The sequence below is a fragment of the Mesoplodon bidens genome (assembly GCF_964165515.1).
Source record: "Mesoplodon bidens genome assembly, chromosome: 2".
Lineage (NCBI taxonomy): Eukaryota > Metazoa > Chordata > Mammalia > Artiodactyla > Ziphiidae > Mesoplodon > Mesoplodon bidens.
Window position 1 is genome coordinate 47,468,750 of NC_138177.1, and position 13,853 is coordinate 47,482,602.

At 48.6% G+C, this 13,853-nt stretch overlaps 1 protein-coding gene across 2 annotated transcripts in view; it reads left to right on the forward strand.

Annotated features, from left to right (window-relative positions):
* Positions 1–13,853, forward strand: part of ATP2B4 (ATPase plasma membrane Ca2+ transporting 4) — a 92,886-nt gene that overhangs the window by 30,557 nt on the left and 48,476 nt on the right. For both annotated transcript variants that reach the window (XM_081224289.1, XM_081224290.1), the window contains exon 2: positions 11,762–12,423. In XM_081224289.1, the coding sequence (XP_081080415.1) occupies positions 12,231–12,423 (193 nt within the window). In that variant the 5' untranslated portion in view covers positions 11,762–12,230. The remainder of the gene's footprint in view (positions 1–11,761; positions 12,424–13,853) is intronic.

Below are 13,853 nucleotides of genomic sequence, written 5' to 3' on the forward strand. Positions count from 1 at the left end.
TTCTGAGTCCTCAGTGGTTGCCTCTGCTTCAAGCATAGTTAGATACTACATATTCGACTTATCCAGGCAAGCTCCAGGTAGATTTGGGAGAATGCAGATTGGTTCATAGAGTTCATCCTGTGTGCCTTTGGGCCCATCATCCATGATCCATGACACGGATCAGCCCTGTGTTGGCTCTAGCTGTGGCAGCCCCATGAGTTCCCGGCTTGCCTCTCAGCACTTCCATACTCTTTCGCTATTTGAGCCAATGTGGACTTGACAGGGCTGATTGGTTTCAGAAATTACCCAGGTAAGGAGAATGGAATTCTGTCCGTTTAGGCTGTCCTTGGAGATGTGGAAAAGAGAGAATGAGAGAGATTTTGAGATTGAGATAGATAGATAGATAGATAGAGGAGGTGAGAGGAAGAGAGAGAGAGAAGGAAGGAGGCAAGAAGAGAGGGAGAGAGGGGGAAAGGGATATACAGAGATGTGAAAAAACAAAGTGAGAGGCTTGGAAATGAGGTATAGAGAAAAAATGAGGAGGTGGAAAGAGATTGGTACTGAGTATTTTTCCCATGATTTTTGGTAGCTCAGTGCTTCAAAAATAATCCAGAAAACATCCTTTTTTGCCACTTCCTACAGACCTCCCCCCAAGCACCATCATCATAGTTCTCCCAGGTTTTTCCTTGGAGGTATGGCAGTGATGTTCAAAATGCTGTGTGTGGGAGTTTAGAATCAAATGGGTGTTAGGAGAACTTGAATTCTTTATAGTTTACCTTTGCTTCTGCCTAGAGAGTGGATGATTCCTACAGTGATGGCTGGTTTCCCTTCTGTCTACACCAGAAAAGCCCTGTGACTGTGTCTTGGAGAACGAGGGTGATGTGCCTCCAATACACCAACACTTTATAGCCCCAGAGGGAAGAGGGGGAGATGGGGCCTGTGCTGAGGCTGTGGTTCTTGGGACTTACAGACAACTGATTCTCTGATTGGGTCCCCTTCTGGGCCTTCCATCTTTCTCCTTCCCTTAGAAACAAAAGCATACTGGAGCAGAGAAGGGTGGTTCATTCATGAACTCCACATGTTAGGTGGGGCACTGGGACAGACACTGGGAGAGAGAGAGGTGATACAACCTTTCTGCTCACTCAGGAGAATAAACAGTACCTTCCTCTTTCTCTCCCGTGAGATTTCCATAAACAGCCACCAGCTGGGTCTGAGTCACCTCTCTGCCTGCTCGTTGTTTCTTTCAACAATGGGCCCTGTGTCCATCACTGTGGATCTGAGCCCTTTTGAATAGATGCTCTTTCTAACCATGATTTTTGGAAGCTTGCTCTACCTTGGGGGTTCTGAGACATGTCTGTTTCTTTGTCTTTTATGTATTCCCACGTAACGGCCACTCAGCCTGAGTAAATACCCTGAGACTTAGGAACAGAAACACTGGTGTCTATGATGCTATCAGCCTGCTCCCGACAATCCAGGACGGTGCCCCATATCGGGCCCTTTCCTCACCTCCTCCCTTCTCCCTTCCTACCCTACAGGAACAACGGGACGCTGATGACAGTTGGTTTGACAAGCCTAGAAACCATGCGTTCTCTGCTCTTTTGACCTCAAGGTGCTGCCAAGACTGATTTGTGTCCCAAGTTCTGATTTTCCCAGCAAGATTTTATCAGCTCACCCGGCTGTCAGTTAGGACTTTGACCTCTCCTGGGGCAGCAGAGGGTGCTTCCCTTGTGGAATCAGCAGCAGCTTCCCCCTTCTTCCTCTCTCTTCCCTTTGGGGGCTGTTCTCATTGATAGCCTTTCTGAGCCATAGTGGTATCTGCAAGACATTCAGTTATAATCTGAGATGGACAGAATTGAACAGTCTGTGAGATTTGCTCTTCTTAACACTGCCCTAACTTTATTTTTTAATCTGATTAATATGCCCATCGGCAGTGGGGTTTTTTCTCCTACTAAGTGTATAACAATCCAGAAGGAGCTGGAATAATGTGGAGAAAGAAGAATGGTAAAAATCCTGCAGCATCTTTTGTATTCCAAGCAGCTGTTTCTGGAAGGTGTCTCTCTCTTCCTTAGATACCATTTAGTGACTGGCATATTTATCAGTCAGCACACACTCTCAGCTCAGTTGTGTATGTGTGTGGGTGTGTATACGTGTGTGTGTGAGATTACCACATGGTAATCTTCCACGCTCTTGCCCCTCTTGAGCTGCCTATGCCTGATGGCTCATTTCTTTGTTCTCATTTGTTACTCTGAGTTTGACTGGGCGAGTGGAGAAGGTAGGAGGCTATAGTGCCCCATCCAGTAGCCAGAGGTAGGAGGTACTCGCTATTTCTACCAAAATCTTTTCCCAAGTGCCTAGTGCCCTGGAGACATATGTGTTCAAGGATAAATCAACCTCGCTTTCGGTCATCCTTCAGCATCTGACTCCTTGGTGCTGGTGAGAGGTCCTCACCACCCTGACTAGAGCCTTGAATCTTGTTGTGCAGGAGTATCCCTTCACCCCAGAGCTCCCTGAGGAGTAAGAATTGGATGAAAGTTCTCTGTACAAGTGGCGGAAACATGTGTCTCTTCAGAGGTACCTCAGAAGTCATTTCCTGCAGCCCTCCAGCCAGGAGTGACCAGGCTCCATGCTGGGTGGCACTGTACCCAGGTTGTAGGGGGTGGGGCTTGCTTTGAGGCTCTCTTCCCACGACCCCTGGTGGAAGTCTCCCTATCTTCATCCTGATGATACGGGCAGCCAGTGGGGCCTGGTGGGGAGTAAAGGGATGCGAGGAATGCTGCTGGCTGGAGCCAGCCTTTGACAGGAAGGAAGAGGACAAAGCGCTTTTGTCTCTTCTCAGTGTGAGTGGTGCAGAGGTGAGAAAACCCTGAGTTTGGGCCTTTCTCCTTGATGAGCTGAGGACACCTCAGCTCGAACACCTCACTTCGGTGTTCCCCTTGCTGGCTCAAACCGCCTGCTCTATAGTCTGGCCATACTCTTTTTGTTCCTAAGAAAGTTGTGCTGACATTTTTTTTTAAGCTGTTTTAGGGGGTTGGGAAAGGAAAACTTTAAAAGTAAAATAATAAAAAACAGACCACTCTGCCATTACAGGCACATAAATAGCTACACCATAGCCAGGCTGCAGACTCACTTTGCCATAGCAACCTTGTCGAGTGTTTATAGCAGCCTGTCGCCCCAACTGGAAAACAGCAGCTGCTGTTGCTCATCAGCTGCACCCGTGCCGCTGCCTTGGCCTCAGCACAGCAGGCAGGCACCCCCCGAGAGGTGTTGCAGGGGCCACAGACCAGCCCTTCTGTGGGGGCTGTGGGAAATGACAGAGCAAAAGCAGCATGGGGTTCAGATGTGCTGGGGGGGCAGTAATATTTGGGGAGCCTGAAGTGAGTGGTGGGTGTCTTTTGTGTCCGTTTTCCCCCGCCCCTGGGTACCACACCATCTCTCATCTCCTGCCGAGTAGGAAACAGGAGTGCAGAGGGTGCTTAGCTGCACCAGAACCGGAAAGGGGTCTGGGTTTTCCTCTGAACCTCACCAGGTATCTTGTTTTAACTTTCTGAATAAATCTTGGCTTCAGTTGCAGCCTGTTCAGGGAGGTCCTCTCAAGTCTATTTTCTCAAGGACTCACAGGAGAGGAGCTTTCCTTGGGAGGATCATGGGTCTCTCTGGGAAAGGGCGCTGCCCCAGGATGAATGGAAGCAGAGATCAACATTCTGGAAGGACTAAAGGAGGGCGAGATGTGACAAGAGTCTCCTGTGCCTCCCCTGTCAGGCTGGATCTGAGGACAGTGTCGGGACTGGGCCCCCAATCGAGGCTCTCAAAGTGCTTTAGCCTGGTGTTGCTGGAGGTTCTCACGACGTTGTAAACTCTGCGTCGTTCTCCAGTGTGGTACCCAGACCAGCATCAGCATCCTCTTGTTAGGGAGTCTGTTACAAATGCACATCCCCAGGCCCCACCCCAGACTTCCTGAACCAGCAACTCTGGGAGCCCTCCTGGGAGTCCTCCTGATGCTCACTCAAGTTTCAGGATCACTGCTCCAAGGCACAACAGAAGTGCCAGAGAGTATGGTCTGCCCACTTTCTAAAGACCGGAACTGACTTAGCGCCTCCTGTGTGAAGAGGGAAGCGTGAAACTGGGGGGTGAGGCGATGGCTATTCAGGAATGCTCCCCGCTCTCTTTCCTGGTGAGCTCCATCTTCTCAGCATGCAGCCGTTGTCCATTCGCCTGGGAATTCCGGGAAGTAGCTGGGCTGAGAGGGCCTGGAAGAGGCAGCGGCGGGGGCTGGCCCTCTGTGTAGGCTGTACCGGCAAGACTGCCGTGGAGTGAGGGAGGCGATGGGACGCCGGCAGGCACAGTGTCCAGGGTGTGGTACTCTGGCTAGTGTCTGGGTCCCACAGGAATGTTATTTTGCTTCCTCTCCTGCTGAGCTCCTGGGACAGCTGCCCCGGCGGTCTCTTTTGGTAGATGCCATGTGGCCTCCTCAGTCTGAGGCCAGGCAACTTCCCTCTCACCCCAAGGCCTCCCCAGAGCCTGAGGCCCGGGAGCGGCGAGATCCTGACTGACTCCAGTAGTCAAGGAAGATTGGCCCTCCTCCATGAGCATGGCATGATTCTGCTGAAATTTGTTTCTAAAAATAACACAGGATCCAATCCAGCTGCTAAAAAGCCCCTTGATTCCCTTGGGACCAAAATGTGGAAAAACCGCCGCAGCCTCAAGAAAGGCAATCTGTGTTGCCCAGGAGAGTGTGTGTACTGGATATTTGAATGCTGCTGCCCAAGGGTCTGCCTCTAACCGTCCCAGTTTCGAGCAGCCGCACCTTAGTGTTAGAGGCAGGTACCCTTCTAACCCATATCCTGAGCATTTCCCACAATCTGGCCAGCACTCCTTTCATTAGACAACAGACCTTCTGGATGGCACTGTTGCTACCACCTGAAGTCACCTCTTGTCCTCCTTAGTCAGCTGAAGGCGGGGGAGGTTGCTGTTCCATCCTCTACATTTTTTTTAGCTCTAGCTTGCTGTGAACATTCCGTCAACACCCCTTGAGTCACAGGAGGCCACGGAGGTGACCCGGGCCAGTATGACTCATAATATTTGGAAAAAAAGGGTATATTCCCTATGGCTCTAGGCTCAAGGGACTGCCCGTTTTCATCTTGATCCATTGATGCTATTATTAGGATGAATGCAGGGGGGTGACAGTGCCCCACTAGGCACATGCCAGCTTCAGTTTCCCAACCCATACTGTGAAGCTTCCTGTCTTCATCTTGATGGTTCCTGGAGTCTCTGAGAGGGGCCGGATCAACAGGCGAGATGATCAGGAAGAGACTGTCATCAGCCTTGGGTCAATTCTTGGTATCACTGTTGAGAGAAGACTGTGCTATCTATGGGCCTGACCTTCTCCCTGCCCTCTGAAGGCATCTGGCCAGAACTGATTAGTGTTGTCCTCATTGTCATAGCATATCTTAGACAGTACAGCCCCTCCAGGCTTCAGCATCATAGTATGTTTTATTTTTGGGGGACCTCAGGTACAGACTATTGAGTCAATCATACTATGGATTCATGGCCCAGTATTATCGTTGGTCCATGCAAGGCCCTTCCTGTGCTCACTGTTTCCCCATATCCCATGTCTTTTCCCTTCCTTGCCTAGGAGCAGCATTCTCATGTGTTAATATGTATCTTTTTGTTTAAATACATCCCTTAAAATGTATAGTTTTGCTTTAGATGCATGTGTTTTTAACTTTTGTTAAAGCACCTTTTTTACCCCCACTAAGCACTATTTTTAAGATAGCAATATTGTTGTGTGTATATCTGATCTGTCTTTCTAACTGTTGCATAATATCCCCTCTTATCTAGCTCATATTTCACCTGTCCATCACTGGGAGAGGGGATCCCAGGTCGCCTTCAACTCTCTGTCACCACAAATAATGCCCCAGTGAATATCCTTACACATGCCCCTTTCTGAACCTGTGTGAGAATTTCTTTGGGAGATGTACCCACTTGATGACTGGATCCAGGGTATGCATAGACTTAGTTCCGTCAAGTACAAGGTGGCTCCAAGGAGGAGGGGAAATTCTGGATCCCTGAGACCCAGGGGTTGAGGGCAAGACATTTTCTCCGGATAGATGCTTTGATTCTAGCACTGCATTTCTGCTGCTGAATTGAAGAAGACACTCTCAGGGTAGCAGACTTGGGGAGGGGGAGGGTAAGGGAGGGAGCCTCATGTATACCACCTCCTAACCAGCAAGTGATGTTTTCTCTTTAGGAAGGGAGTACCCACCAGAACCCAAATCCTAGGGGCTGGCTGAGAATTAGCATCGAGTTCCAAGACCAGGACCAGAACCCACAGGCTACCGTGTGTCGTGCTGTAGTCAGTACAGAGGCATGGTTTTGGTGCCTCAGCCCTCACTTGGCTTCCTGGCACCAGCATGGCTATTGCTGATGATGACAGGTGGTGCCGCCCACTACCTGAACTTTAGCCAACATCCTCTGCCTCTGACCTTCTTCCCATATGCCTCCAAAGGGCCTCAGTAGACTGAAGGAGGGTACGTGCACAGGTCTGCTCTGCAAGTCAGCAGGCACTAGGGGAGCAAGTAGGGCAGGGCGGGCATGGGGAGGGAAAGAGAACCTGGAACCACGATGAGGATGGCTGCTACACCCAAGTGGTGGGAACCAGCGCGGGTGGGCTAGACTCTGGGTTATGGGAATAAGGGGTCTGTAATGAGGAGGAAGCAGAGTAGCCTTCGTGTAGAATTTAGACTTTCAGAGAGAAGGGCCAACCAGGGAGGTTTCGTGCTGGGCAGCCTGCCATGTTCAGGTGCTTGCCAGCTTTCTTGAAAGCCCCTCTAAGAGGTATGACAGTGGCGAGAAAAGGAGTGAAGCTTAAGACACTGTGGGTAATGGCCGAGGAACTGCCCCCGCTGGAGAAAGGAGGGAGAGAATCTAGAGCCGGGGCTCTCTGTGCCTCTCCCCAGTCCCTACCGGGCTGCAGGGCCCTGGGTGTGAGATGAGGAGGGGAGGGAGCCCTCAGCCCCACTCCTTCGGTCTCTAGGTGGGAACTGGATATACTTGGAATCATGCCAATCCAGAGCTAAGGGCATTCTGGCTGGGGGGATACGTATGTGTGGGGGTGGGGATGGAGTGGGGAGTGTCTGCCCCTCACAAGCTGTAGCTTTACCCCTATGCCTGCCCTGATGTGTTGTAGAGGCTTCAGGGGTTGTGGGCCAGGGACAGATAGATAGGTTTATATGGGCCTTCTGATCAAGCTGTAAGAAGTAAATCTGTAGCTTTTTTTCCATTTTTCTTACAGGATTGTCCTTGTACTTGAGGCAGGGTGGCTTTGGATTCAGACTAGGACACAAATCCTGGTTCTCTGAATCTCTATTTCCCTGCTATAAAATGGGGTGCTCTCCTTATAGGGCTGTTAGTGAAGATTCAGTGAAACAATATGTGGAATAATGATAAATAACTACTATGTATGGACCAACCACTATATATCAGCTGCTATGCTAGGCTGCTGCCTATACAGTACACACGTGTGTGCGCATGCGTGTGTGTTTACATATATGATTTCTCTCGGGGAAGTGTGGGCTTGAAGCAGGCTTCATATTTCAGTTTGGTGCATTCTAAGGGGGGCCCAGCCTACTCCTATGCCACCCCCCTCCCCACCCACACAAGGTCTTCCCTTCTTGGCACTGACGCTCCAAACACAGCATCTCCAAGTGCTACCACCCAACTCACTTCTGAGCAGAGGCTCCCAGCCCAGCGAAGAGGGCAGGGCATGAGAGTCCGCTCCACTGAACAGCCCCTGCCTGCAGCCCGGAAGCCAGAGTTGAGCATAGCTACTTATTATTCCAGGCAGGTCTGGCTGCAGTGCTGCACCAGCCTGAAGCCCTAGGCCCCTGGCCCCTCCTGTTTCCTTTCTCCTCTTTCCATTCATACTTCATTTCCCATGCATCACGCCAGATTCAATAGGAGCCTTTGGCAGGGGAGATTCAGGGGGTGGGTTCCTTTCTTCCTTTCAGATTCTCAGAATACCTTACTCCCTACATAGGGAGTTACCCTTTTTCCTCATAGCCTGGGGACGTACCCCAGGAAAGTTAAGAGTAAGGGATTTCTTGACAAAATTGGAGGAAACAGTGTCTGACTATTGTTTGTGGTTTGGTGACTTAAGGCATGAGGTTTTTGTCTCGGGCAGCTCCTCAGTTTAGAACTTGCTAGGGAGCTTAGCTGCATATTGAGTCATCAGGAAACATAGGGTGGTCTGCTTCTCAGGTATGTGTAGGAACAGGAGGGGGTCTCTTTCACCCTCATTGCCTGTGATGTGATGTAGTCGATCCTGAAAGAGAAAGAGCAAGTGTAAGAGTCAGCATTTCCTCTAAGTGGTTATGTGTGTTCTCTGTATCCCAAAGCTGCCTACTTTTTAAAGGACTTGTATTTGTCAGAAAATGGGGAGGTCCAGACTTGAGGGAAGGAGTAAGGTATAACAAAAAGAGGACCAGCCAGTCAAGGCCACTGACTTGCCAAAGAACAAATCACTTTTTATGTCTTTGGACCTCAGTGTCTTCATCTGTAAGGTGGGAGTCACAGCTGTCCTACCTAAAGTTGATATGACAATCCTTTTACATGTCACTGCAAGTTGTAGAACAGATGTTACAGAACTTTAAGAGGAAAAAAATTAAAATGATTTAATGATCATATAAATAGTATGCTTTCTTGCCCCCGCAGGAAGGGACGAGAGTTTGCTCTTCCATCCCATCATCATTAAGCTGGCAAAATACTAGAAACGGGGAGTGAGAACATACCTAACCCAGGAGGCCCTGAGCCGAATGACTAATGTTGACCTGACAAGAGGTGGTACCTCCTTGGCATCTGAGCACTGCATCTGAGGCTGAGCCTGTGTGAGCATTTACATACTCTTCTTTGCCAGTTGCCTAATAAGGTTAGGGGCTAGGCAAGCTCAGCAGTGCAGAGAGCTCTTATTCTAAGAGCTCAGAGAGAAGTATTGGCACCAGCTATGCCTCTGAATTCCGGAAGAACTTTCACGGAGAGCCCAACTTAAGAAAGGGTCCCAAATGGGCACTGTCCCTGTGACTTTGCGCCAGCAGCTTAGTGCCTGACCTACATATGTGTCTCTAGAGCAACCTGAAGCAGACAAACCTCATTCTTTTCTACTTGTCCAATGTGTTCTAATCTTAAGTGACCTTTTCTCATTGGTTGTCTGTGTGAGTGGAAGAATCTCTCCTCTTTGATCTCTTCAGACTGCCCCTACTTCTCTAGAGATCCAAGGCCGCATTGCCTAGTGGTTATAGCTAATGGTTATAACCTAGCTAATGGTTACTGCTAATGAAGCTGCCTTGGAATTTTCCATTCTTTGGGGGGTGTGGGAGTTCCCCCTGGCAAGGAAAGATGGAGGGGCATATGGAAATTATTGCTCTTCTGCTTAAAGGGCTAGATTTTAGAAGTTCATTAAGGGGCTTCCCTGGTGGCACAGTGGTTGAGAGTCCGCCTGCCAATGCAGGAGACACGGGTTCGTGCCCCGGTCTGGGAAGATCCCACATGCCGCGGAGCGGCTAGGCCCGTGAGCCATGTCCGCTGGGCCTGTGCGTCTGGAGCCTGCGCTCCACAACGGGAGAGGCCACAACAGTGAGAGGCCCACGTACCACAAAAAAAAAAAAAAAGTTCATTAAGATCAAATTAAGCTTTTTCTCATCACTTGAGTGTCCTATACTGGACACTGGTCATCTTTCATCTAAGATTTCAAAGCACTATTTCTGTTTATAATCCCTTTCCTTTATCACTTTCTTAGGATGGTGTGAAAAGGTAGGGCTGATTCTTCCCCCAGATAAAGATGGGAGGAGCTGAGCCCTAAGAAAACTGAGCACTAAGAAGGCCAAGTGACTTGCCCGAGGGGTACCTGGGAAGATGGTGAATCTGGTTCTGAATCTACTACTGGTTATTCCACCAAAAGAATTAGCTGAATGCCCACTCTGTGCAGGTGCTCATCTAGGCACTGGGGAGAAAGCAGTGAACAAGACACATGAAAAATCTCTGCCTTCATAGAACAAACATGGCAGTGGGTAGAGAGTAAAAAAAAAGTAAAATCTTCTGATTTCCAGTTAAGCTCTCAATCAGCACTGTCCTCAACATCCTCTTGAAAGTTTAAGGAGTTCAACTTAAGGGTCAGCTGGGCTTCTTGCTACTATAGCCCTTCCCACTGCTTCCAGACTTGGAGAAGAAGGTGAACTGGAGAGAAAAGTCTGTGGTACTGCCTATCCCTATGCCAGTATGATTGAAGAGAGTTTGACACTCTGCCTCAGGTTCTCCCCAGACCTCCTTGTTCCCCAGGATTCTCTGATGACATCTAAAAAGAAAGGGAATATGATGTTTTAAAAACAATAGCAACAACAACAAAACAAAACCCTGCTTGCGTAACCCTTTGTAAGTCAGAGTAGCTCTAAAAATTTATAGTAGAAGGAGGAGGCAGAGGGCAGACTGGGAGAGGGAGGGGTTTAGCCACCTCCATCCCAGTGGAACCTGCCAAGAACAGGATTGATTACAATTAGCAGGAACTTTGGCCACATGTGATTTTTGGAAAATTAATTGATAAAAGAGTCAAGTCCTTATCTGATGGTCCTTGTGCTCCTTTGTTCTAGAAGCAAGGATGTCATCCATTTATTAGAGAGGGGCTGGGCCCCCAGTGTTTGGGTGCTGAGTTCAGGAAGAGCCCCTTCACATTTAAAGAGCCGATGTGTGGCAGTCCTCCTGCGTGCCACACAGCAGCCCCTTTCTGACGCTGAGAACGGGGCTCAGGATAAGCCTGTTCACGTTCATCCTCCCTGTTCTCACCTGTACATACTCCTGACCCTCTCTCCCTAGTGAGCACGTGTAAGAGGTAACACATGCCTTCCTGAGGGGAGAAGTGCTGGTTTGAGACCCTCCGGTGTCACTCACACGCAGACTAACTTTGCTCCCCTACTCACCTTGTTGTGGCCCTGGGCTCTATCTGAATCGGTAGCTGTCGTATTCCTGCCACCCCAAGAGGAACTTGAACACTCATAGGCTTCAAACTCACTATCTTTCCTCCTCAGAGGTCCTTCTGTCCCCTTTATGTAAAAAGGTTCCACCCTGTATCGCCTACTCACAGAGCATTTTACTCATCCTTTCCCCCCCAAAGCTTTTTGGAGCAGTGGGGGGACTTAGCTCCTGATCTATTGACAACTGTGGCATCCTGAAGAATTTCTATACAGCATCAGGCTGAGTATTCTGAGGGGCTGCAGAGGATTGGGCATCTTCTACCAGGTTGTCCTCCTGGTTTGTAAATGTGTGTATTAGGTATAAGGGAGGGTGCAGGGTATGGGGGAGGGTGGCAGACTGGCAGGCCACCCTCCAGATCACTCTGGTCTGGACTCCTTTTCTGACCTCTTCTCACCTCTTAGAAGTAAGGTCAGACTAAAAGATTCTATAGCAGGTCCCTCAAATAGACAGGGAGTGCATTAGAACAATTAGAGGTCATAACCTTTTATTTCCAAGTTTCTGAAGTTGTAGGATTTGTGTTGCTTGGTTTGGAAGAGGTGAGGTATGAAGACTGGGGTGTATCTGAAATTATTGGAGTCTACAGGCTGCTGGGGCCTCCCAGGGAGGAAGGGGCCTCAGCTCAGGCCTCAGCTATCAGTTCAGCTCAGACATCAACTGTCACCTAAACCCTGTGCTAGAATGAGTACCTCTTGCCCTTGCAGATGCTGGATCTCCATGCTGCTCTAATTGTTTCTTTTTGTCTATCTTTGAATCTTTATTCCAGAGATCCCGTTGTCATCGGTATCCAGGGAACCCTCCTCTTCCTCCTCCTCCTGCCGCCTCTCTACCACTGCAGTCGCTGGTTGTTGCTAAGGTTGCCTCCGTGGTAACATGCACATCCTGTTTACACCTCCATCTGTGCAAGTTGGTCTAAGCTAGGAACCTACCTACCCTGGACAACCACTTCCATCACCACCTGGGGACACCAATCATCGTGACACGTGGTCCGGTTCCACTCAGTTCCTCCATCCTCTTCCTCCTCCCACTGCCAAGCTTCATACTCAGAAAAGGATCTGGGCTACGGGTTGCCACTCTGAAGCTTATTGCACAAGATATAGTCGATCTATTTCCCATCTGGGCTCCCAGTGAAGCAAAAAGTAAGAAGAAGTGAGGCAGAGAGGCAAGAGACCCTGATCAGTGGAAGGGAAATTTCACATTTTCTCTGGTTGAGGGGCTTGGTAACAGCAGGCAAAATGACGAACCCAACAGAACACGCCTTGCCAGCCAACTCGATAATTGAGAGCCATGACGGGGAATTTGGCTGCACAGTAATGGACCTGAGGAAGCTCATGGAGCTGCGTTCAGCTGATGCAATAAACCAGATCAATGTCCACTATGGAGGAGTAATGAATCTCTGCAGTAGACTGAAAACCAACCCTGTGGAAGGTAAAGGCCATACCAGGGGTGGGGAATTGGAGGAAGGTGGCTAGTGTTAAAATATATTATTTTCCCAACTTCTAGAGAAGGAACATTTCTGGAGACCTTGCTGGTATATCTGTGTCTGGTGGGTAAAGTATAGTATCTGAAGCGCTGAAAGGAGGTACGGCTATGAAGAGAAATGTCATTTCTTTCCCAGAGATGATGTTGAGTGACTGTGGTATTCTCTGAAGATCATTCTTTCCTCCTTTTTCTGTATCAATGTACAGAAGGCAGAAGATCTCTATTTTATGTTTATGTTAGAGATGCTTTTATCAGTAATCAAGTCCCTCATTCTGTATCAGTCTTTGATTGCAAAGGGTTGAAGATATAATTCTTCCCCACACTGATCTTACAGTGTAACATGAAGAAAAGTGGGTAAGTCCATCTACCTAATGTAGCACTTCTCTATGGTACACAGTTAAAAACAGGACGGTAAGTCATAACGTAGAGAGTTGTACCCACCAGATCTTTGGATTACTCACTCTGTTTTCTTTCAGAGAATTATTGATGAGTTTTCAACCCTGTCCTATACACTTTTAGTATATTTGTTCTTAATCTATTCTTAAAAGAAAATGAGGGCTTCCCTGGTGGCGCAGGGGTTGAGAGTCCGCCTGCCGATGCAGGGGACACGGGTTTGTGCCCTGGTCTGGGAGGATCCCACATACCGCGGAGCGGCTGGGCCCGTGAGCCATGGCCGCTGAGCCTGCACCTCCGGAGCCTGTGCTCCACAACGGGAGAGGCCACAGCAGTGAGAGGCCCGTGTACCGCAAAAAAAAAAAGAAAAGAAAAAAAAAAGAAAATGAAAAATCCAGCTTCATGCTTACCTGGCTCAGCCCAGTTGCCCAGTGAGCCATGGTAATTTTGCCTCATTGAAATGGAGAGAGTACCAGAGGAATCTTATTTTCTCCTTTGCCTGGTTTCAGCATCTGTTACAGGTCCTTGCTTGGTCCTATCAGTCAGGCAGGCCATGACTGAGTAGCTTGAGATAGAGCAAAGATCTTGTCCTTTAGATGCCTTCAGCCTCTTGAGGTATACCATTTCTGACCCTTCCTTGGAGGCCACATCATACTTCTTGCCAATTCTAAGAAGTTTTGACCCCTAGCCAATGTTATGAGTTAGTGACTTGGAGTCCAGACTCTCTAGGATTAAAAAGAGGAAGAGATTTTTATCTAGATATCTGTACATTGCCCATGTCTTATTTTATTTTATTTTATTTTATTTTTTGCAATCAAAGAGAGCTGACCTACACGTTCTCTGTACTTCTAGAATTCAGTTTCTTATCTCATAGGCTCCAAGTTCACACATTAGCTCTACCATTTACTAGCCGAATAACATTGAACAGTTTGCTCAGCCTCCCTAAGTAAACATCATTTTCTTCTTTGAAAATGATGTTAGTA